Consider the following 24918-nt stretch of genomic DNA (forward strand, 5'->3'; position numbering starts at 1 on the left):
AAGTAGACTAAAATAAGAAGTAATAATAAAAAGTGACACAATAAGAATAACAAAGCTATATACAGGGGGCACTGGTAACAAGTTAGTGTGCGGGGGTACAGGTTAGTTGAGGTTATTTGTACATGTAGGTGGGGGTGAAGTGACTATGCATAGGTAATAAACAGCAAGTGGCAGTAGTGTACAAGGCGGGGTCAATGTAAATCGGTGGCGATTTTATTAATTGTTCAGAACAGCCCTTAGCCATGGTATATTGGCCATATAACACACCCCTGGTGCCTTTTTGCTTAATTATAAAACTTTCACATCGTGCCTAAAAACACCCCTTAGCTGTGGTATATTCACAATATATCACACCCCCTCTGTCCTTATTTCTTAATAACCAAGTAGCCTATGTGCTTCTGCAAGACCATACTGTAAGCCTTTGGTCTCCATGAGAGTTGGACGTGTCTTGTCAAACAAAGACCCCATAAGCTGGCTGGCCCTGGCTGGCCAAGAGGAGTGTTCACAGAGGCTTACAGTAGCAGCCAAAGACCAACATAATCAGACCTAAATCTGACCCTAACCGTAATCCTTACTTCAACCCGAGCTGACAAGGTAAAAATCTGTCGCTCTGTTCCTGAGCAAGGCAGTTAACCCACTGTTCCCTGGGCGCCAAAGCGTGAATGTTGATTATGGAGCCCCCCCGCACCTCTGAACCAGAGGGGTTGGGTGGAAGACACATTTCAGTTGAATTTCAGTTGTACAACTGATTAGGTATCTGATTAGGTATCCCCCTTTCCCCTTCCCTTAAAACCTTTTAGGGTCACATAGTGTTTCTTTGTAGTCTTAAACAAATCTACTTAGAAACAAATGTATACACCTCACACACATTGTTATGGGCTTAACAAAGAAGACATTTACCATGTCAGATATAATATATTACATTTTCAGTTTGCATCCCAATATTACACTTTATATACACTGCTCAAAAAAATAAAGGGAACACTTAAACAACACAATGTAACTCCAAGTCAATCACACTTCTGTGAAATCAAACTGTCCACTTAGGAAGCAACACTGATTGACAATAAATGTCACATGCTGTTGTGCAAATGGAATAGACAACAGGTGGAAATTATAGGCAATTAGCAAGACACCCCCAATAAAGGAGTGGTTCTGCAGGTGGCAACCACAGACCACTTCTCAGTTCCTATGCTTCCTGGCTGATGTTTTGGTCACTTTTGAATGCTGCCGGTGCTTTCACTCTAGTGGTAGCATGAGACGGAGTCTACAACCCACACAAGTGGCTCAGGTAGTGCAGCTCATCCAGGATGGCACATCAATGCGAGCTGTGGCAAGAAGGTTTGCTGTGTCTGTCAGCGTAGTGTCCAGAGCATGGAGGCGTTACCAGGAGACAGGCCAGTACATCAGGAGACGTGGAGGAGGCCGTAGGAGGGCAAAAACCCAGCAGCAGGACTGCTACCTCCGCCTTTGTGCAAGGAGGAGCAGGTGGAGCACTGCCAGAGTCCTGAAAAATGACCTCCAGCAGGCCACAAATGTGCATGTGTCTGACTCCATGAGGGTGGTATGAGGGCCCGACGTCCACAGGTGGGGGTTGTGCTTACAGCCCAACACCGTGCAGGACGTTTGGCATTTGCCAGAGAACACCAAGTTTGGCAAATTCGCCACTGGCGCCTTGTGTTCTTCACAGATGAAAGCAGGTTCACACTGAGCACATGTGACAGACGTGACAGAGTCTGGAGACGCCGTGGAGAACGTTCTGCTGCCTGCAACATCCTCCAGCATGACCGGTTTGGCGGTGGGTCAGTCATGGTGTGGGGTGGCATTTCTTTGAGGGGCCGCACAGCCCTCCATGTGCTCACCAGAGGTAGCCTGACTGCCAGTAGGTACCGAGATGAGATCCTCAGACCCCTTGTGAGACCATATGCTGGTGCGGTTGGCCCTGGGTTCCTCCTAATGCAAGACAATGCTAGACCTCATGTGGCTGGAGTGTGTCAGCAGTTCCTGCAAGAGGAAGGCATTGATGCTATGGACTGGCCCGCCCGTTCCCCAGACCTGAATCCAATTGAGCACATCTGGGACATCATGTCTGGCTCCATCCACCAACGCCACGTTGCACCACAGACTGTCCAGGAGTTGGCGTATGCTTTAGTCCAGGTCTGGGAGGAGATCCCTCAGGAGACCATCCGCCACCTCATCAGGAGCATGACCAGGCGTTGTAGGGAGGTCAAACAGGCATGTGGAGTCCACACACACACTACTGAGGCTCATTTTGACTTGTTTTAAGGACATTACATCAAAGTTGGATCAGCCTGTAGTGTGGTTTTCCACTTTAATTTTGAGTGTGACTCCAAATCCAGACCTCCATGGGTTGATAAATTTGATTTCCATTGAATCATTTTTGTGTGATTTTGTTGTCAGCACATTCAACTATGTTGAATGTTTAAAAATATTTAATTCATTCAGATCTAGGATGTGTTATTTTAGTGTTCCCTTTATTTCTTTGAACAGTGTATATCACAGAAGACTGAAATATAACAAAATCGTTTGACATTTTGTTTAAATATTGTTTAGTAATTTTGAAATTGTGAAAAATATGAATAACATTCCACCCATGAGGCCACTAGAGGGCGATTTGGTCATTTGACTTCAGAAAAGGGCTACTCCTAACCCTTACAGTAACCCTAGCAAGCGGTTGCATTTCAACAGAGTTTGTTGATATACTATCTAGAACCTAAGAGTGTGAGCATCTGTAGATCATTTATAGGGGACTATCCAAATAAAGTGCAACCACACGAATGTGTGTTTGCTCGGTGTGTGTATGCGCCTGGTTACGTTCTGGCGTGTGTCTCTCTCTCTGCACAATGTGGATGGATTAACTACCAGCATTGCTCAGATGTTCGCCCACAGCTCACCCTTTCCTCCCTGTGTATCATACATGTCATGTTGATAACGTCACCCCTGAGCGGGTCTACTATGGTGGGACACATGTGGCTCTGTCCTGAATGGGAACTCATTCACCAATCACCAGCCAGTCGGAAGGAGTGGGCTTGGCCTCCATAGGGGTGGGCCAATGGGGTCAGAGGTGGGATCAGGGGTCGGGAGAAGACTATAGAGGGCTTTAGTTCTTAAGTCACCTCTCAAATACAAACAAAGAGGGATCTTCCCCTCTTCTCCTCAGCCATCCGTCGCATCTGCTACCCCGCCCTCTCTCAGGAGAGTGATGAGTCACTGGTCAATGGAAATGATCCTCTGTTACTATAAATGGCCAGTCACTCTCGACCCCAGTCCCCTATACAACAATGTATGGGACATGCACTAAGCAGCCCCCTCCCCCCCATGTTTAGTCAACAAAAACACTGATCCCAAGACATTCCAGCTGCCAATGAACTATTCCTGTTTTGTCAGTTGAGATTTCCCTGACTTTTAGGGTACTGAATTGGTCAATGTGATTAAGTAGCTACTGTATGTAATGTTTCCATTCACTAGTTTCACGTTACAATACTCCCAAGAGAAAGCCTCAAACCGAGTCTATTTCCTAATGCAAATGTGTCCCTGTTTGACTCTCTCTCAATTTCTCCCCCCTTCTTTCTCTCATTGCTCTCTACTGCTGTCTGTTCCTCTCCTCTGTCTCTTCATCTCATCTCTGTCTCTCAGCTGATTTCGCATTTCAGTCATTTAGCAGACACTCTTACCCAGAGTGATTTAAGGAGCAATTAGGGTTATGTGCCCTTGAGCAAGGGCACATAGACATATTTTTCACCTAGTTGGCTCTGGGAATCGAACCAGTGACGTTTTGGTTACTGGCCCAATGCTTTAAACCGCTAGGCTACCTGCTGCCTCTCTCTCCTCATCTCCTTTCCTCTCCTCTCCTCTCACTGTGCCTATCCCTCTTCTGTCTAATCTGCTGATAGTTCCTGTTCCTCCTTTTGGATTCTGGGTCAGGGATTCCCTGGGGACAGGATCAGAGGAGTGGGGAGGGGAGAAGGGGATGGAGAAAAGGGAGAGGGGGATAGACCGCAGCGCTGGGGGAGAGGGAGAGAAATAAAGAGAGAGAAAGGGAGGCAAGGAGAGAGGGAGGGAGAGAGAGTGATGCAAGCTCAAAGCTGTGGGAGGGTTGGATGCCAAGACAGCAGGCCATAGCCAGCAGCTCTGGATAACCTCCTGTTCACAGGCAGAGGTGACAAGAGAGGGAGAGGAGAGAGAGGGAGAAAGAAAGGGAGGGAGAGGAAGAGAAGGACAGAAATGGAGAGATGGAGGGGGAAAGGGAGAGAACAGCTAACTCTGTTCCAGGAAAATCAGGAGGCTGCCATCAAGAGTTTTGTGGCTATAATCTAGGGGGCTAAAATCCCTGAACGAGCACACTACAACAGTATTCTGTAGTGTTTCCTCCACCCATCTATTCCCTGATATTTCCCTTCAGGTTAAGGCTATTTCAGTCCTTGCTCCTTTGCGCTATGTCTTATCTATAGGGAAATACACTACATATACACAAAAGTATGTGGACACAGCACACAGCTATGCAATAAAACATTGTCAAAAGAATGGCCTTACTGAAGAGCTCAGTGACTTTCAACGTGGCACCACCTCGGTCAACTGTAAGTGTTGTCATTTTGAAGTGGACACGTCTTGAGCAACAAAGGCTCAGCCGCAAAGTGGTAGGCCGCACAAGCTCACAGAAGCGTGTAAAAATGGTCTGTCCTAGGTTGCAACACTCACTACCGAGTTCCAAACTGCCTCTGGAAGCAATGTCAGCACAAGAACTGTTCGTTGGGATGAAATTGGTTTCTATGGCTGAGCAGCCGCATACATGCCTAAGGTCACCATGCGCAATTTCAAGCGTCGTCTGGAGTGGTGTAAAGCTCGCCGCCAACGGTCTCTGGAGCAGTGGAAACGCATTCTCTGGAGTGATGAATTACGCTTCACCATCTGGCAGTCCGATGGACGAATCTGGGTTTGACGGATGCCAGGAGAAAGCTACCTGCCCCAATGCATAGTGCCAACTGTAAAGTTTGGTGGAGGAGGAATAATGGTCTGGGGCTGTTTTTCATGGTTCGGGCTAGGCCCCTTAGTTCCAGTGAAGGGAAATCTTCGCTACAGCAAGTCTGCTCCAGAAGTCTCACCTGGTCTCCATCAGCTCTCGTATGGAGGCCACAGTGGGCCCGGAGCCCAGGTGATTGTAGTACGGACCCTCATCCTTCTCCAGGACTTGCTCTGGAAAGAGGAGAGAGAGAGAGAATTACAAAGAGTTCACAATGCAATATAGTACACCTCTAATTCAACCACATACTTTTTTACTTCGTCACAATAATATCTGTATTTTTTGGATTAGTGCAGGGCTGTTCTGTGACATTTAAGGTATCAGAGTAGTAGTGATTGCTTATTCATATCTAACAGGCCATGGAAACCAAGAGGGACCATAGATAGGTGTGACTGAAGATAGATGTAAAGCCACACACACTTCCTCTAACCTGAAACTGACTATGGGGTATAGTCGGGGTGGGGGCACTACATTAGAACCAAGGCTGTTTGAGGGAGTGAATGAATCAGTGTGTGTGTGTGTGTGTGTGTGTGTGTGTGTGTGTGTGTGTGTGTGTGTGTGTTTAACTCGTCTTGTGGGGACCAGAAGTAGTAGTAAAGGACATTGAACATCTTGACCATGTTCTGTTATAATCTCCACCCGGCACAGCCAGAAGAGGACTGGCCACCCCACATAGCCTGGTTCCTCTCTAGGTTTCTTCCTAGGTATTGGCCTTTCTAGGGAGTTTTTCCTAGCCACTGTGCTTCTCCACCTGCATTGCTTGCTGTTTGGGGTTTTAGGCTGGGTTTCTGTACAGCACTTTGAGATATCAGCTGATGTACGAAGGGCTATATAAATAAATTTGATTTGATTTGATTTAAACAAACAAACATTTGACCAACTGGGGACATTTTGTTAGTCCCTGCAAGGTCAAATGTTACTTCTACGGGGTTTGACAGTTAATTAACATAAACATGTTTAGCATCTCCAGGCCTCCACACATACAAGCCAGTGATGCATGCCTTCGGAACATCTACGTTTAAAAAAGTCTAATGAATCAATTTAATAATAACCATCACAATAAATCCAATATTTATTTTAGTCAGGTCTAAAGAAACATGATATGAAGAAAATGTATTTCAGGAGAACAGAATACGAGTCGGCCTACTGTATGTTATCTGGCTAAGCTCCATGCCATAGGCTGTAGGCTTGTTCATTCAGCTGACAAGATATGCTTATAAATCCCCTCCATTATTTTTATTTTATATGATTTTAAATGTAGAAGAATATAATTGAACTTCGCTGAATAAAATAGAAAGGATATTTTTCCCATTATGGAGCGAGTGCACATATGAAGTGGCTATGTTGAACGTAAAAGTGATCATTTGAAACAGGTCCTATAGGGTTAGATTTAGAGTTATTTGGCAACTTTAGTTGTTAATGATACAAACCTTCGAATGTCTTAGAAATCAGAACATACAGTATATGGGCTACATGATGTGACTATAGGCTATTGATGGTTTGATAAAGTAGCAAAAAAATGGTTGATATCTGTTCCTTGTCTCAGGCTGCACAACTGTTCTCTCAAGTATTCATATTTTCAACCATGAGACTGTTCTCAATTTAATCTGGTCTTTACTAATATGTCAAACCAGTTGTGGTTTATAATTGGCCATTATCAAAACGGGCAGGAACAGGGGCAGGGGAAAAAAGACCAAGCATATTCTGAAAGTATTCAGACCCCTTGACTTTTTCCACATTTTGTTACATTACAGCCTTATTCTAAAATGCATTCATATTTTTTATTTTTTATTTACACACAATACCCCATAATGACAAGGCTAAAATAGGTTGAGAAATGTTTGCAAATGTATTAAAAGTAAGTATTCAGACACTTTGCTATGAGACTCAAAATTGAGCTCAGGTGCATCCTGTTTCCATTGATCATCCTTGAGATGTTTCTACAACTTGATTGGAGTCCACATGTGGTAAATTCAATTGATTGGACATGATTTGGAAAGACACACACCTGTCTATATAACGTCCCACAGTTGACAGTGCATGTCAGAGCAAAAACCAAGCCATGAGGTCGAAGGAATTGTCCGTAAAGCTTCAAGAGAGGATTGTGACGAGGCACGGATCTGGGGAAAGGTACCAAAAAATGTCTGCATCATTGAAGGTCCCCAAGAACACAGTGGTTTCCATCATTCTTAAATGGAAGAAGTTTTGAACCACCAAAACTCTTCCTAGAGTTGGCCGTCCAGCCAAACTGAGCAATCGGGGGAGAAGGGACTTTTTTCAGGGAGGTGACCAAGAACCCAATGGTCACTCAGACAGAGCTCCAGAGTTCCTCTGTGGTGATGGGAGAACTTTCCAGAAGGACAACCATCTCTGGAGCACTCCACTAATCAGGACTTTATGGTAGATAGGCCAGACGGAAGCCACTCCTCAGTAAAAAGGCACATGACAGCCCACTTGGAGTTTGCCAAAAGGCACCTAAAGGACTCTCAGACCAAGATTGAACTCCTTGGCCTGAATGCCAAGCGTCACGTCTGGAGGAAACCTGGCACCATCCCTACGGTGAGGCATGGTGGTGGCAGCATCATGCTGTGGGGATGTTTTTCAGCAGGTAGTGACTGGGAGACTAGTCAGGATCAAGGGAAAGATGAACGGAGCAAAGTACAGAGAGATCCTGCTCCAGAGCACTCAGGACCTCAGACTGGGGCAACAACCCTAAGCACACAGCCCAGACAACACAAGAGTGGTTTCAGGACAAGTTTCTAAATGTCCTTGATTGACCCAGCCAGAGCCCGGACTTGAACGCGATCAAACATATCTGGAGAGACCTGAAAATAGCTGTGCAGCGACGCTCCCCATCCAACCTGACAGAGCTTGAGAGGATCTGCAGAGAAGAAATGGGAGAAACTCCCCAAATACAGGTGTGCCAAGCTTGTAGCATCATATCCAAGAAGACGCAAGTCTGTAATCGCTGCCAAAAATACTTCAACAAAGTACTGAGTAAATTGTCTTAATTTCCGGGCGGGTTTTGTGGATAAATTTGCACCAAAAAAATCAAACAACCTGGTTTTACTTTGTCATTATGGGGTATTGTGTGTAGATTGGTGAGGAAGTAAAACCATTTTAGTCCATTTTAGAAGAAGGCTGTAACGTAATAAAATGTGTAAAACGTCAAGGGGTTCGAATGCACTGTATCATCTGTATTCGCTATTCCAGTGCATGGAGGCCGCAAGCTTTTCCGCCAATTCGTTGTGTAGGCTACTTTGGTTTTATAGCGGAGCATGTGCTTAATATGAGTAGTTAGGCATTAAATATAAGAAAATGTATTTCACTCTATACATCAACCTCTATTTGAGGAGCATGCTCTCGCTGCCTGACAGGGGATATTCCAGTCAAACTATGTATGCCTTGGGCTCTCCAACCCTGTACCCATGCTTCATTTTGGAAACTAAACATTTACGACATGACCAAAGGTTTGTGGACATCAGTTCATCGAACATCTCATTCCAAAATCATGTGCATTCCTTTGGAGTTGTTCCCCTCTTTGCTGCTACAACAGCCTCCACTCTTCTGGGAAGGCTTTCCACTAGATGTTGGAACATTGCTGCAGGGACTTGCTTCCATTCAGCCACAAGAGCATTAGTGAGGTCGGGCACTGATGTTGGGCGATTAGGCCTGGCTTGCAGTCGGCGTTCCAATTCATCCCAAAGGTGTTCGATGGGGTTGAGGAGGTCATGGCTCTGTGCAGGCCAGTCAAGTTCTTCCATACCGATCTCGACAAACCATTTTTGTATGGACCTCACTTTGTGCACAGGGGCGTTGTCATGCTGAAACCGGAAAGGGTCTTTCCCAAACTGTTGCCACAAAGTTAGAAGCACAAAATCGTCTATAATGTCAATGTATGCTGTAGCGTTAAGATTTCCCTTCACTGGAACTAAAGGGCCTAGCCCGAACCATGAAAAACGCCCCCAGACCATTATTCCTCCTCCATCAAACTTTACAGTTGGCACTATGCATTGGGGCAGGTAACGTTCTCCTGGAATTCGCCAAACCAAGATTTGTCCGTTGGACTGCCAGATGGTGAAGAGTGATTCATCACTCCAGAGAACGCGTTTCCACTGCTCCAGAGTCCAATGGCGGCAAGCTTTACAACACTCCAGACGACGCTTGGCATTGCACATGGTGATCTTAGGCTTGTGTACGGCTGCTCGGCCATGGAAACCCCTTTCATTAAGCTCCCAACTACCAGTTCTTGTGCTGACATTGCTTCAAGAGGCAGTTTGGAACTTGGTAGTGAGTGTTGCAACTGGCCTACCACTTCGCGGCTGAGCCCTTGTTGCTCCTAGATGTTTCCACTTCACAATAACAGCACTAACAGTTGACCGGGGCAGCTCCAGCAGGGCAGAGATTTGGCAAACTGACATGTTTTGCATTTCGGCACAATCATCATTTTAATTCCGATTTTTTTTTTGGGGGGGGGGGGGGGGGCTTTGGCTAATAAACATGATATGCCTAAGCTCTAATATGCATATGGATGTTTTCAATGAATCATCACATCAGAAAACGCTGTCAATTTCGTTGTTAGGTTTTGAAACAACATCCACAACAATCATGTTTTACACCATTTAAAACTGCTGTTGAACTTCTTTCTTTAAATTGATCATCACAGTAAGGTAAGTTTTAAAAGTAAGATAGGCCTACTGTTTTGATGGTATGCTTTTGATGTGATTTTCAATAGCATTTGCACTGATGTCAGTGGCTAGATGGACAATAGAGCCCTGAGTACCAGGCAATTAGGACCTGATGGTCATTAGCAAGTTGTGTACTACCAAAGAATGTCCAGAGTGCATAAGAGGAGATTACTGTAACTCAACGGTCACGCAAAACTTTACTGCGTTCATGACTCATGATTTCCGGTGTGGTGGTAATACGGTCACAGCAACAGCCCCAGTCAGGTTACACATGGGGTGTTTCAGTGTGGTGTTGTCAGGGGAGTGTGTAGGCTTCACTATGGAGGCCCGTTGTCTGGCGCCCTTGGCTTTTGGTAACAGCCAACAGCCTTACAGCACAGCAAGTGTTCCCTGCATCTCTCAGTCTCCCTAAAGGGCTTTATTGGCATGGGAAACATATATGTTTACATTGCCGAAGCAAATGAAATACAAATGTACAGAAAACATTACTACATTCACAGAAGTTCCAAAGGAATAGAGACATTCCATATGCCATATTATAGGTATGTACAGTGTTGTAATGATGTGCTAATAGTTAAAGTACAAAAGGGAAAATAAATAAACGTAAATATGGGTTGTATTTACAATGGTGTTTGTTCTTCACTGGTTGCCCTTTTATTGCTGCTCTGATGGCACACCGTGTACTCTCATGAGTGTCAGGTTCTTGTCCAGTTCTGACATTTTAGGTCACCACATACTAGTACATGTCCCTGGGCCTGGAAATGATTGATTTCCCCCTCCAGGATGGAGAAGATGTCTTCATTAAAGTATGGGGATTCTAGTGGGGGGATATTTTAATAAAAAATTTAATTTCACCTTTATTTAACCAGGTAGGCTAGTTGAGAACAAGTTCTCATTTGCAACTGCGACCTGGCCAAGATAAAGCATAGCAATTCGACACATGCAACAACACAGAGTTACACATGGAATAAACAAAACATACAGTCAATAATACAGTAGAACAAAAGAAAACAAAAAGGCTATATACAGTGAGTGCAAATGAGGTAAGTTAAGGAAATAAATAGGCCATGGTGGCGAAGTAATTACAATATAGCAATTAAACACTGGAATGGTAGATCGGCAGAAGATGAATGTGCAGGTAGAGATACTGCGGTGCAAAGGAGCAAAATAAATAAATAAATACCAGTATGGGGATGAGGTAGGTAGATAGATGGGCTGTTTACAGATAGGCTAAGTACAGGTGCAGTGATTTGTAAAATGCTCTGACAGATGGTGCTTAAAGCTAGTGAGGGAGATGTGAGTCTCCAGCTTCAGAGATTTTTGCAATTCGTTCCAGTCATGGGGAGCAGAGAACTGGAAGGAAAGACGACCAAAGGAGGAATTGGCTTTGGGGGTGACCAGTGAGATATACCTGCTGGAGCGCGTGCTACGAGTGGGTGCTGCTATGGTGACCAGTGAGCTGAGATAAGGCGGGGCTTTACCTAGCAGAGACTTGTAGATAACCTGTAGCCAGTGGGTTTGGCGACGAGTGTGAAGCGAGGGCCATCCAACGAGAGCGTACAGGTCGCAATGGTGGGTAGTGTATGGGGCTTTGGTGACAAAACGGATGGCACTGTGATAGATTGCATCCAGTTTGTTGAGTAGAGTGTTGGAGGCTATTTTATAGATGACATCACCAAAGTCGAGGATTGGTAGGATGGTCAGTTTTACGAGGGTATGTTTGGCAGCATGAGTGAAGGATGCTTTGTTGCGATATAGAGAGCCGATTCTAGATTTAATTTTGGATTGGAGATGCTTAATGTGAGTCTGGAAGGAGAGTTTACAGTCTAACCAGACACCCAGGTATTTGTAGTTGTCCACGTATTCTAAGTCAGAGCCGTCCAGAGTAGTGATGCTGGACGGGCGAGCAGGTGTGGGCAGCGATCAATTGAAAAGCATGCATTTAGTTTTACTTGTGTTTAAGAGCAGTTGGAGGCCACGGAAGGAGAGTTGTATGGCATTGAAGCTCGTCTGGAGGTTAGTTAACACAGTGTCCAAGGAGGGGCCAGAAGTATACAGAATGGTGTCGTCTGCGTAAAGGTGGATCAGAGAATCACCAGCAGCAAGAGCAACATCATTGATGTATCCAGAAAAGAGAGTCGGCCCGAGAATTGAACCCTGTGGCACACCCATAGAGACTGTCAGAGGTCCAGACAACAGGCCCTCCAATTTGACACACTGAACTCTATCAGAGAAGTAGTTGGTAAACCAGGCGAGGCAATCATTTGAGAAACCAAGGCTGTCGAGTCTGCCAATAAGAATGTTGTGATTGACAGAGCCGAAAGCCTTGGCCAGGTCGATGAATACGGCTGCACAGTAATGTCTCTTATCGATGGCGGTTATGATGTCGTTTAGAACCTTGAGCGTGGCTGAGGTGCACCCATGACCAGCTCTAAAACCAGATTGCATAGCGGAGAAGTTATGGTGGGATTCGAAATGGTCAGTAATCTGTTTTTTAACTTGGCTTTCGAAGACCTTATAAAGACAGGGTAGGATAGATATAGGTCTGTAGCAGTTTGGGTCTAGAGTGTCACCCCCTTTGAAGAGGGGGATGACCGCGGCAGCTTTCCAATCTTTGGGAATCTCAGACGATACGAAAGAGAGGTTGAACAGGCTAGTAATAGGGGTTGCAACAATTTCGGCAGATAATTTTAGAAAGAGAGGGTCCAGATTGTCTAGCCCGGCTGATTTGTAGTGGTCCAGATTTTGCAGCTCTTTCAGAACATCGGCTATCTGGATTTGGGTAAAGGAGAAATGGTGGGGGCTTTGGCGGGTTGCTGTGGAGGGTGCCGGGCAGTTGACCGGGGTAGGGGTAGCGATGTAGAAAGCATGGCCAGCCGTAGAGAAATGCTTATTGAAATTCTCAATTATAGCAGATTTATCGGTGGTGACAATGTTTCCTAGCCTCAGAGCAGTGGGCAGCTGGGAGGAGGTGCTCTTATTCTCCATGGACTTTACAGTGTCCCAGAACTTTTTTGAGTTAGTACTACAGGATGCCAATTTCTGTTTGAAAAAGCTTGCCTTAGCTTTTCTAACTGCCTGTGTATATTTGTTCCTAACTTGCCTGAAAAGTTGCATATCACGGGGGCTATTCGATGCTAATGCAGACCGCCACAGGATGTCTTTGTGCTGGTCATGGGCAGACAGGTCTGGCGTGAACCAAGGACTATATCTATTCCTAGTTCAAAATTTTTTGAGAGGGGCATGCTTATTTAAGATGTTGAGGAAGGCACTTTTAAAGAATAGCCAGGCATCATCTACTGACGGGAAGAGGTCAATGTCATTCCAGGATACCCCGGCCAGGTCGATTAGAAAGGCCTGCTCACAGAAGTGTATCAGGGAGCGTTTGACAGTGATGAGGGATGGTCGTTTGGTCGCAGACCCATTACGGATGCAGGCAATGAGGCAGGAATCGCTGAGATCTTGATTGAAAACAGCAGAGGTGTATTTGGAGGGCGAATTAGTTAGGATGACATCTATGAGGGTGCCCGTGTTTACTGATTTGGGGTTGTACCTGGTAGGTTCATTGATAATTTGTGTGAGATTGAGGGCATCAAGCTTAGTTTGTAGGATGGTCGGGGTGTTAAGCATGTCCCAGTTTAGGTCACCTAGTAGCACGAGCTCAGAAGATAGATCGGGGGCAATCAGTTCACATATAGTATTGAGGGCACAGCTGGGGGCAGAGGGAGGTCTATAGCAAGCGGCAACAGTGGGAGACTTGTTTCTGGAAAGGTGAATTTTTAGAAGTAGAAGCTCAAATTGTTTGGGTACAGACTTGGAAAGTAATACAGAACTCTGCAGGCTATCTTTGCAGTAGATTGCAACACCGCCTGCTTTGGCAGTTCTATCTTGGCGGAAAACGTTATAGTTAGCAATGGAGATTTCAGGGTTTTTGGTGGTTTTCCTAAGCCATGATTCAGACACGACTAAGACATCTAGTCTAGACATCTGGCAGATATAGGTAGCACACAAGGACATTTTTCTCTGTTTACATGATTTCCTTATTCATTTCCAGCCAGATGTGAAATGTTCCTGTTGTGACTAATTTAATAGAGTGGGTTAGGTCTGCTCTATACCAAATTAGCATACCCCCTGAGTCTATTCCCTGTTTCACACCTGGTAGTTTGGTGGATGGGACTTCCAGCTCTCTGTAGCCTAGAGGGCAACCAGTAGGTCCGTCTCCTCTATACTATGTTTCTTGTAGGATGACAATGTCTGTATTTCCAATTTCTTTGGTGAAGTCTGGGTTCCTGCTCTTTAGACCAAAGGCAGATGACCTCAGACCTTATTTACTCCAGGATGAAATGGAGAAGGTTTTGTGTTTCATAGTGTCTAGTGTTGTTTTCGGTGGTTTAGGCTGGGACCATTACAGCAGGTGTGAGCCGAGCATGTTGAGCATCTGCTACATACCATCACAGGATGGTGTTTGGGCGGGTGTACTAGTGGGGTTGGGCCTGTTGCTCTGCTCACAGCCTGGGCATATGTGTAACTTTTATGTTGAGGTCCTTGCTGCAGGGGCAGAAGGGGCATAAGACTGATCTAGAGGGCCTATATAAGGTGTTGCTAGGGTTTGTTTGGGGAGGGGTCAACTGGTTGGGGTGGGGATGTAGCTGGTGGTGCTGTGGTCTGGGTGTAGGTCCTCTTGGTGTGGATCCTGTTGGTGCAGATCCTCCATCACGCAGTTCTGGGAGAGTGTCTGGCTGGTCTGGCGGGGTGTCCGTTTCTCTGCTGCTCCTATATGACGTGCTGGGGCTGGGGTTGATGGTGACATCCTTCAGGGTCCTGGCAAAGGTGGGGACTGCTGCCATGTAGAGGTGGACCTGGTCATAAAGGCTGGAGGAGTGATTGGTCAGGTAAACATTTGGTTTTGAGGCACAGTCCCAGGAAATGCTTGCATTCACCCGCTGCATAGTGGCAGAGTGAAAGTATTTTTGTGGTAACAGGGTGGAGATAACCACTTGTGCATGGGGGGGAAAGTGGAAGAGGCTTTTTCAATCACTCCCTTGAGTGCTGTGGCCACACTTTCCTGCTGGGCTCTCAGGTCATTTGTGCCTGTGTGTATTATAATGTGGCTGGGGGCACCTAGTCGGTCCTCTGACAGCAGCTCCAGGGGACGCCGGGTGTTCGAACACCAGAGTTTAGCCACTTGGTGTTTTGGAAAAAGTTTCCTCTCATAAACATATTTCTCATTTGAGTCAATTAGGAGTATAATCTCAGTTTTTTGTGTGTCCTCAGTGGGTGTGGGGGTGTTGTCAGGAGAGCTATCCAGTGGGCTGACAGAGGGATGCCAGTGGGGGGAGGCTGCTGAGTTGGTGGATCCTTCCTTGTCTGTCCTGTTGTGGTGTTAAGGCTGTGGTTGAGGTCTGAAGTGGGCTGTTCTGTTGGCTTCTCTAGGGGGGTGGCTAGCTCTCTAATGAGTGGTTATTTGTCGCACCTCAGCTTTCTCACCTCCTCCTGCAGTGCTGCTAGCCTGGCTGTGTGTTCCGGGGGGATGCTCATCCGGCGTGTGTGTCTGTGCTGCCTAGACTGTGTGGACTACCTCTCTGAGCTCCACCATGTCTCTCTCCAGCTCTCTGAGCTCCACCATGTCTCTCTCCAGCTCTCTGAGCTCCACCATGTCTCTCTCCAGCTCTCTGAGCTCCACCATGTCTCTCTACAGCTCTCTGAGCTCCACCATGTCTCTCTCCAGCTCTCTGAGCTCCACCATGTCTCTCTCCAGCTCTCTGAGCTCCACTATGTCTCTCCAGCTCTCTGAGCTCCACCATGTCTCTCTCCAGCTCTCTGAGCTCCACCATGTCTCTCTCCAGCTCTCTGAGCTCCACCATGTCTCTCTCCAGCTCTCTGAGCTCCACCATGTCTCTCTCCAGCTCTCTGAGCTCCACCATGTCTCTCTCCAGCTCAGTGAATGTATCCCTCTCAATGATGGAGGAGCAGTATAGTTGTGGACCTGGCTGTGTTCAGCACGGGGGGGGGGGGGGGGGGGGGGGTGACTATCCTCATCTGCAGGACAGTTTGAAGAGGTGTGATCAAACTGGGTGGGGGAGTAGCCACCAAGAGAACTTCTCATGCCATGCTCTCGCTTTGATTAATTCTGTCTCCCTCTTCCCCTCTCTCTTCCTCACTGCGCCGAGCACACTAAACTGTTTAGAGAAACACTGGCTCTGCTTACCACTGCTGAACACTTAAAAATGTTAAATTAACACACTATCAGACCATTTAGACAACTGACACGGAACACTAGAAAACTTTGACAGTAGTGACTTACAGGACTACAATATATAAACATACACTGCTGTAGACTACATAAACTACTATCCAGGTCTACAGTATATCTACCACAGTACTTACTGTATATGTCAAGCTAGTCTCTGTATGTGGCCTAATTTTGACCAGTGCACTAAATAGGAAATAGGGTGCCATTTGGGACGAAGCCAAAGAGACTGTGTCCCACTCTGTCAGACATGTAGCCTAGACAGAATGTCTGCTCTGTGCTGTCTGCCAGCCAGATCCACACAGCCACCCCACACAATGTACACAATGGCTGCCCTATTGTTACCGCTGTCTCTCTATGCACATTGCACTGTAGCTTACTGGAGAGTAGTGGCTCGGGACGCACATCCCAGCAACATACACACACCCACCCTGGCTGGCTAGCAACACACATTCTCAGACACACTCATTAGATGTCCAGCAAGAAGAGCTGGAGAAGAAGTGATTGGACCACCTGATTTATACACCAAGAAAAAATGGTTCCCACAGGAGAACCCTCTTAGGTTCCAGCTACAACCCTTTTGAGTTCCATGTAGAACCCTCTGTTCAAATGATTCTACATGGAACTGAATCGGGTTCTACCTGGAACCAAAAAGGGTTCTCCAGCTGAATAACCCTTTTCGGTTATAGAGAGTACCTTTTTCTAAGAGTGTACAACGGCTGCTGTATAGCCTCAGCCTCTGCTGTACAGTATGTGAAATGTCTTCAATTAACATGAAATGTATGCGATCATAGGATACACTTCCACACTTCATCCCCTAGGTGGCAGCAACCGGGTCTAGGTGCTGAGCCAAGGTTTGATAAGCACATCAGGTTCTGCCAATGAACCCTCCAGAGTCTAAGCCGAAGGAGGGTCTAAGCTAACATATGGAAATGTTTTAAGATGGTCATACAAAGGATCATTTAGCTATTTGATTAAACATTAAGATACCAAGGATCACATTGGCATTACTGCTATTAACCAATAGAAACACATTGAATAACAGATTCACTACAACATATAGTCTCCCAAAAATCTAAAGGAAGTTTATTCTGTATGTAATTATCCCTTTATTTTAGGCACTGGTACTGTATACATAGATGTGTCCAAACTAGTGAGAAGTTTGGACACCTACTCATTCCAGGGTTTTTCTTTGTTTTTACTATTTTCTACATTGTAGAATAACAGTGAAGACATCAAAACTATGAAATAATATATGGAATCATGTAGTAACCACAAAAGTGTTAAACAAATCATGATATATTTTAGATTTCAGATTCTTCAAAGTAGCCATCCTTTGCGTTCATGACAGCTTTGCACTCTTGGTATTCTCTCAACCAGCTTCATGTGGTAGTCACCTGGAATGCATTTCACTTAACAGGTGTGCCTCGTTAAGAGTTAGTTTGTGGAATTTCTTTCCTTCTTAATGCGTTTGAGCCAATCACTTGTGTTGTGAAGAGCTAGGGGTGGTATACAGAAGATATACATATTTGGTAAAAGACCAAGTTCATATTATGGCAAGAACAGCTCAAATAAGCAAAGAGAAAGTTTGTTCATCAGAGTTACCAGCCTCAGAAATTGCAGCACAAATAAATGCTTCATAGAGTTCAAGTAACAGACACATCTCAACATGAACTGTTCAGAGGAGACTGCGTGAATCAGGCCTTCATTGCTACAAATAAACCACTACTAAAGGACATCAATAATAAGAAGAGACTTGCTTGGGCCAAGAAACACGAGTAATGAACATTAGACATGTGGAATGCGCTTAGAGGGACAATCATTTGTTTTTCAACAGGACAATGAACCAACACACATCCAGGCTGTGTACAGGCTATTTGACCAAGAAGGAGAGTGATTTAACCTCAACCCAATTGAGATGGTTTAGGATGAGTTGGACCGCAGATTGAAGTGCTCAGCATATGTGGGAACTCCTTCCAGACTGTTGGAAAAGCATTCCAGGTGAAGCTGGTTGAGAGAATGCCAAGTGTGTGCCAAGCTGTCATCAAGGCAAAGCGTGGCTACTTTGAAGAATCTAAAATATATTTTTGGTTACTATATCATTCCATGTGTTAGTTCATAGTTTTGATGTCTTCACTATTACTATACAATGTAGAACACATACAAAAATAAAGAAGAACCCTTGAATGAGTAGGTGTGTGCAAACTTTTGACTAGTACTGTATATACAAAATTATATGGACACCCCTTCAAATGAGATTTGGCTATTTCAGTCACACCCGTTTCTGACAGGTGTATAAAATTGAGCACAAAGCCATGCAATTTCCATAGACAAACATTGGCAGTAGAATGGCCTTAGCTCAGTGACTTTCAACGTGGTACCATCATAGGCTGCCACCTTTGCAACAAGTCAGTTCGTCAAATTTCTGCCCTGCTAGAGCTGCCCTGGTCAACTTTAAGTCCTGTTATTGTAACGTGGAAACATCTAGGAACAACAAAGGCAAATTGGTAGCCAACACAGGCTCACAGAACGGGACGGCCGAGTGCTGAAACGTGTAGCATCTGTCATCGGTTACAACACTTACTACTGAGTTCCAAACTGCCTCTGGAAGCAACGTCAGCACAATAACGGTTTGTTGGATGCTTCATGAAATGGGTTTCCATGGCAGAGCAGCCGTACACAAGCCTAGGATTACCATACGCAAACCAAGCGTCAGCTGATGTGGTGTAAAGCTCACCGCCATTGGACTCTGGAGCAGTGGAAACGCGTTCTCTTGAGTGGTGAATCACACTTCACCATCTGGCAGTCTGACGGACAAATTTGGGTTTGACGGATGCCAGGAGAACACTACCTGCCCCAATGCATTGTGCCAACTGTAAAATTTGGTGAAGGAGGAATAATGGTCTGCGGCTGTTTTCCCTTAGTTCCAGTGAAGAGAAATCTTAACGCTACAGCATACAATGACATTCTAGACCATTCTGTGCTTCCAACTTTGTGGCAACAGTTTGGGGAATGCCCTTCCCTGTTTCAGCATGACAAAACCCCTGTACACAAAACAAGATCCATACAGAAATGTCTTTTTGAGATCGGTGTGGAAGAAATTGACTGGCTTGCACAGGGCCCTGACCTCAACCCCATCGAACATCTTTGGGATGAATTGTAATGTTGACTGCGAGCCAGGCCTAATCGCTCAACATCAGTGTCCAACCTCACTAATGCTTGTTGCTGAATAGAAGCAAGTCCCCGCAGCAATGTTCCAACATCTAGTGCCAAGCCTTGCCCAGAAGAGTGGAGGCAATTATAGCAGCAAAGGGGGACCAACTCCATATTAATGCCCATGATTTTGGAATGAGATGTTCAACGAGCAGGTGTCCACATACTTTTGGTCATGTAGTATACTTCAATAAATTATTTAAAACTGGTACCGGGGACCTTAGGTAGAATCTTGTGGGCATCCTAGAGCAAAACAGAGAACTCCATCATGTTCATGAGAGTCTCAACTTTCCAGAGGGGTCATATTAGTGTAGGCCAAACCGTTCGGACGCTATAGACGATTTCACCTTTCACCGCAGATCGCGGTTTCAGACGTGACCCATGCAAAAAAATATACCAGATATCTCTAGTTTAAACAGACAGAATTTGATGGGGATTTTTTTTGTTATGTTAATTAGATTTCAACGGGGGACGCGGCGGTAGGCTAAGGGTTAAGGTCCTCAGTCAGAGTGCCAGCTTGGAGAGCCGTGAGGCTGCTGGTTTTGGTTGCCATGAGGCCTTTCGTTTGTTTTGAATCTTTAGTTTGGGCATGCCTGTTTGTAGTTTTCCATTTTGTATGTTCATTTTTGTCACCATCTGAACCAACAATAATCAACATGGGATTGACAGACCAAGAGGTCAAGATAGAGAGAGCAGGACCTGGACCAAGGTAAGGTTGCTCTCTCCCTGGGCATCTAACACCGTCGTAAAATGCTGATTTCTCACATTAATACACACATGAAGACCATGTATCTAGGCCTAAGACATCTAGACATAACAAGTGCAGAAAAGTCTGTAGGCTAGTTATTGGTTTTGTATTTTTGTGTTTCTATACTATATACTATATACTTTAATTATATACCAAATATACCAACAACATTTGTGTGCAGCCCAAGCCCACTCACTGGGAGTGTACAGCCATGTTTAACTCTGCGGGGCCAACAGTGGTCTAAATGTAGCTACGGTTCAATACAAACACAGACACACACCACTCACCGACACAGTTGCAGGTGGGGAACTCAGCCTGGAGGTCCTTGACGGGCATGTCTAGCAGGCTCTTAGTGGGCGTGTCCAGGTAGCGTAGTGGAGACTCAAGGAAGCCTTTCAGGGAGGGGTTAAGGGGGAATCCATCTTTAGTGGGGGTGTCGTCCTCGCCCCCATCAGAGAATAATCCAGTGGTGGAGAGGACAGCTACGTTCCCATTGGTCTCAATCTTCATGCGTTTGGGCAGCTGGGACGGGGAGAGAGGCAGCTTGGTTGCCTCCCGCTGCTCCTCCATGGGGCTCTTAGTGAAGGGCTGTGTGTTGGAGGCTACTTTACTCATACTCCCTGACTCCTCCTTGTCTGCAGGTGGGGCTGTGGTAGGAGCTAATGGAGCAGCGCTGGAGGACTGAGTGATGGTAGCGCTGGATGGTGATGGGGGCCAGGCTTGTCCTGAGTTAACTTTGGGCTGAGACTCTGTCTCCACGGGCTGAGCTGAGGCTGAGGGGGCTTGGTCCTGGAGCTGGCTCTGGATCTGTGAAGGGCAGGGCTCTGGGGCCAAGGATGAACTGTCCCCGAACTCTGCCTCAAACTGGCAGATCAGCTCCTCGAACTTGGGGTCCAGGGAACTGAGGCCTGGTATGGACTGAGAGGTGGTGGAGGTCTGTGTGGCGCTGGCCTCCGCTGAGCTTGCTGGGATGTCCAGGGCTACAGGGAGAGGCTGAGGGGTTGAGACGTCTGGAGTGTTTACAGACAAGGCAGAAGCAGCGACAGAGGGTGCAATAGAAGAGTTTAAAATGGATACCTGAGATTGGGCTGGGGCAGGGAGGCCTGCGGCAGCCTGAGTGGGGTTACTGAGGAGGGGGAAGGTAGGGAGAGGGAGAGAACCTGGGTGGGCGCTGGCCAGAGGCAGGGCTCCGGTAATGGTGAGGGGAGACGGTTTCTGTATGGAGATCTGTCTGTGAGGCAGGAAGGTTGGCAGGGAGACCTTCTGCTTGGTCTTCTTGATGACTATAGTCTTGGGTTTGGGGCCTGGCTGGAGCAGCATCCCACCCCCTGCGTGCTGCTTGAGGAGCGGAGATGTCCCCGCTGTGCTCTTCCTCCTCTTGGTCTCCTGCTTGATGGCCACGGTGACGGGGTGGCCCTCTGGGCCCATCTGTTGGGGCCACCACTTGCGGAGGTTCTGGCAGGCCTTGGCAGGACGCAGTGGGCAGAGGCCTGGGAGGCCGGGAGAGTTGGAGAAGAGGTTCCTCTTGTGGTGAAGGTGCTGCTGCAGAGCTGTCTGGGTGGAGTGGCGGATGGCTGCGCTGCCCGGGGAGAGAGGAGGACCAGGGTACCTAGGCTGTTGCTGGCCATTCATCAAGCTGTAGCAGCCCCCCATGGAGGAGCAGGCAGAGCTCTGGTACTCCCCGGAGTCTACCTCCTGCTTGACCCGAGGCATCCCTGGTTCCTGCTTGATGTGGTGGTGTGGGACGGGCAACTTGAAGGGGCCGCTTATGTACTTTCCGCTGGAGTCCCCCAGTAGCTGTTTGAGCTCAGACATGGGGTCGCCAGTGCTGTGGCCACCGGATGGAGGGGCGAAGCGAGGCTGCTGGGAATCTGAGTTCATCCACTGGTTCCTCTGCTCTTGGGATCCCCCAGGGCCCTGCTGCCACTGCTGGTGGCGAGGCAGGAGGCTGCCTGCCTGGGGCTGCCGGGGGAAGGGTGAAGTGGAGGACGGGAGATTGGAGGCGTGGGCCGGATGACCATGGAACTGGGGTCTGTGCTGCTGCTCCTGCAACACAGGGCTCTGCTGGGGCTGGGGGTATAGTCCAGGAGGGACGGATTGTGAACGCGAGGAGGACAAAGAGGAGATGGGTTTGGAAGAGGAGGGGTTCAGGCGGGTGCCGTACTGGAGGTGTAGAGGGGGGTGTTGAGGTTGGTTGGTGGAGGAGGCCTGGGCAGGAGGGACCACGGTCTGGGGGACAGTGGCAGACAGCTGGGTCAGGGCCTCGATGGCAATAGCCGTCTGCAGACTGACGTTCTTCTCCTTGGCGATGAAGAGGACCTGAGGGGAGCAGGGGATAGGGGCTGGGTGTTGGCCCTGTTGATGTGGGTGTAGTGGTGGACCGGAGGGAGGGTTACCTCCATTGACATGGGGTTGGGGGTGGGGGGGCTGTTGATGAGGCGGTGTGTCAGTGGTCATCTTGGAGCAGGGCGTGTTGTTGTCCCGCTCCTCCCCTGCCCATGTCTGTTTGATCCTCTTCTCCAGCCACTCCAGGTAGTCCGGGCAGTCTGGCCCATCACAGTCACAGTTGGGGGGCTTGTGGCCGTGGCGCGCCTGGCTCAGGGCATTCTGCAGGGTGTTCAGGTCCTCTGGGGGGCTAGCCTGGTTTTCCCCTTCTGGGGCTTGGAGTCTGTCTTGAGCCGCGGCCCCCTCGCCAGTGCCCATCTCCTGGTTGAACTTCTCATACAGCTGGATGGCGTGGGACTGGGGCTCAAGGTGACCTGAGGGGGGCAGGGAGCCAACACTCACGCTGGCTGAGAAGGCTACCAGGTTGCGTGCAACCTCCATGTCTGCCTCATGGACAGGCTTCCCAGGAGTCCTACCACTACTGCTCCAGCCATTGCAGTGCTGCTGCTGATGGGGTTGGGTGTCCTGTCCTGGGGAAACACTCCTTGACCGCTGGGGCTCCCTCTGGGGCTCCAGGCCAGCTCCACCCTCCTCATGGGTGTCCCTGGGATGCCGGCTCACCCCATTGGTCGGTTCCAGGCTAGGCAAACCGCCTTCCTCGAGGCGGTCATGTGTCCCAGTTTCCATCTGGCCTCCTCTTCTGGGGCCATCCACTGAACGAGCGTCCGAAACAGTCTGAGTGAGAGAGTGAGAGGACACAGGTTAGGGACAAGGAACCAGAAAAACTAAATAGGAACTATGCATCAACATGGAATAAACAATAGCAATCAATATACAAAATAATATAGTTTAAACATGTTTACAACTAGTTTCTTCAGTTGATCATCTTAATATAACATTATACTCAAACAAATCATTCACAGAGAACAGACAAATAATAATGATTATGATAGGGCACTGGCTAAAAATCTCTCTCTGAGTGTTAAAGTCACATCACAGTAATATGCACACTACTACAGTAGTCAGACCCCAGACCCCTCCCAAAGACACAAAGGATCATTGAAAAAGTACTCAAACACACACAATTCAGGGCCATTATCTCAACATATATTCTATATGAGGAAGAACAAGTGAAAGGCGAAGGAGAATGAGGTGAACTACAGCATCCATTGTATTCTACCATTCACTTCTATAATTACTGGTAATAAACTTGCAACTCAACTTCTCCGTTTGAATGTCAACATACTGTATATTACCAGTCTATAAATGTCAATTAGCTCTCTGTGTTGTGAACGACTGTCTACTATATTGGCCAAATGAACAGTGTTGTCTGAATCAGGTTAGCCAAGCAGGATTCCTGGTTTCTGATCCTTTGGTCCTGAACCTCTCCCCCCTCAGGCCTTTATGACAAGGGACTATCTACTGTATCTCTACAAGACTGCAGCATTCAACACCTGTATGTCATATCACCATGATGTAAGACTAAACACAATCAATGCATGATGCCTCAACAAATGCAATACAAATGTGTGAAGGATCGAGAGAGCAAAGATGTAGCAAAGAGTAGCTATTGTTAGTATATGGTTACGTTCTTCATGCCCTTTCACAAGTGTGCTTAATAAGATGATAGTAGCTACAGCCTTCGATTAGCGTCCATTAGAGATAGAGCATAGCGCTGATGATCTCATCTGGGGGTTGTAGCTGCTCATCCAATAGATTAGCTGTGATGACATCACTGTTTACTAGACCTGCAGAAGGGAGGCTGAAACACTATGGAGAGGATCTGGCCTGGCTGATGATTTTGGAGGGAAAAACTAAAAGTGACATTTTGACAGTGCAACCAAAGCAGTGCTGTTGTCAAAACACTCTACACTGAGTGTATAAAACATTAAGGACACCTGCTCTTTCCGTGACATAGACAGACTAGGGGAATCCAGGTGAAAACTATGATCCCTTATTGATATCACTTCAAATCAGTATAGATGAAGGGGAGGAGACAGGTGAAAGAAGGATTTTTAAGTCTTCAGACAATTGAGACATGGATTGTGTATGTGTGCCATTCAGAGGGTGAATGGGCAAGACAAATAATATAAGTGCCTTTGAACAGGGTATGGTAGTAGGAGCCAGGCGCACTGGTTTGTGTAAAGAACTGCATTGCTGCTGGGTTTTTCATGCTCAACAGTTTCCCGTGTGTATCAAGAATGTTCCACCACCCAAAGGACATCCAGTCAACTTGACACAATCGTGGAAAACATTGGAGTCAACATGGGCCAGCATCTTTGTGGAACGCTTTCAACACCTAGTAGAGTCCATGCCCCGACATATACAGGTTGTTCTGAGGGCAAAGGGGGGGTGAAACTCAATATTAGGAAGGTATTCCTAATGTTTGGTATACTCAGTGCAGCCCTCTCAACATAACACTGACTTTAAAAAATGCAACAGATCTCTGCTTGAATCGTGTATCTGCACTGTTTCAAGCTCAGTTAAAGGGATAATTTGGGATTTTGGCAATGAGAGAATGCCAAGTGTGCAAAGCTGTCATCAACGCAAAGGGTGGCTACTTTGTAGAACCTCAAATATATAATTTGTTTAA

At 46.8% G+C, this 24918-nt stretch overlaps 1 protein-coding gene across 3 annotated transcripts in view; it reads right to left on the bottom strand.

The window, feature by feature from the left end:
• LOC109894927 (methylcytosine dioxygenase tet3-like) overlaps positions 1-24918 on the bottom strand; it is a 78811-nt gene that overhangs the window by 10798 nt on the left and 43095 nt on the right. For all 3 annotated transcript variants that reach the window (XM_031829783.1, XM_031829784.1, XM_031829785.1), the window contains 2 exons: positions 20228-23060; positions 5124-5214 (listed from right to left, as the gene is read on the bottom strand). In XM_031829783.1, coding sequence (XP_031685643.1) covers positions 5124-5214; positions 20228-23060 — 2924 coding nt within the window. The remainder of the gene's footprint in view (positions 1-5123; positions 5215-20227; positions 23061-24918) is intronic.

This window comes from Oncorhynchus kisutch, linkage group LG8, assembly GCF_002021735.2.
Source record: "Oncorhynchus kisutch isolate 150728-3 linkage group LG8, Okis_V2, whole genome shotgun sequence".
NCBI lineage: Eukaryota > Metazoa > Chordata > Actinopteri > Salmoniformes > Salmonidae > Oncorhynchus > Oncorhynchus kisutch.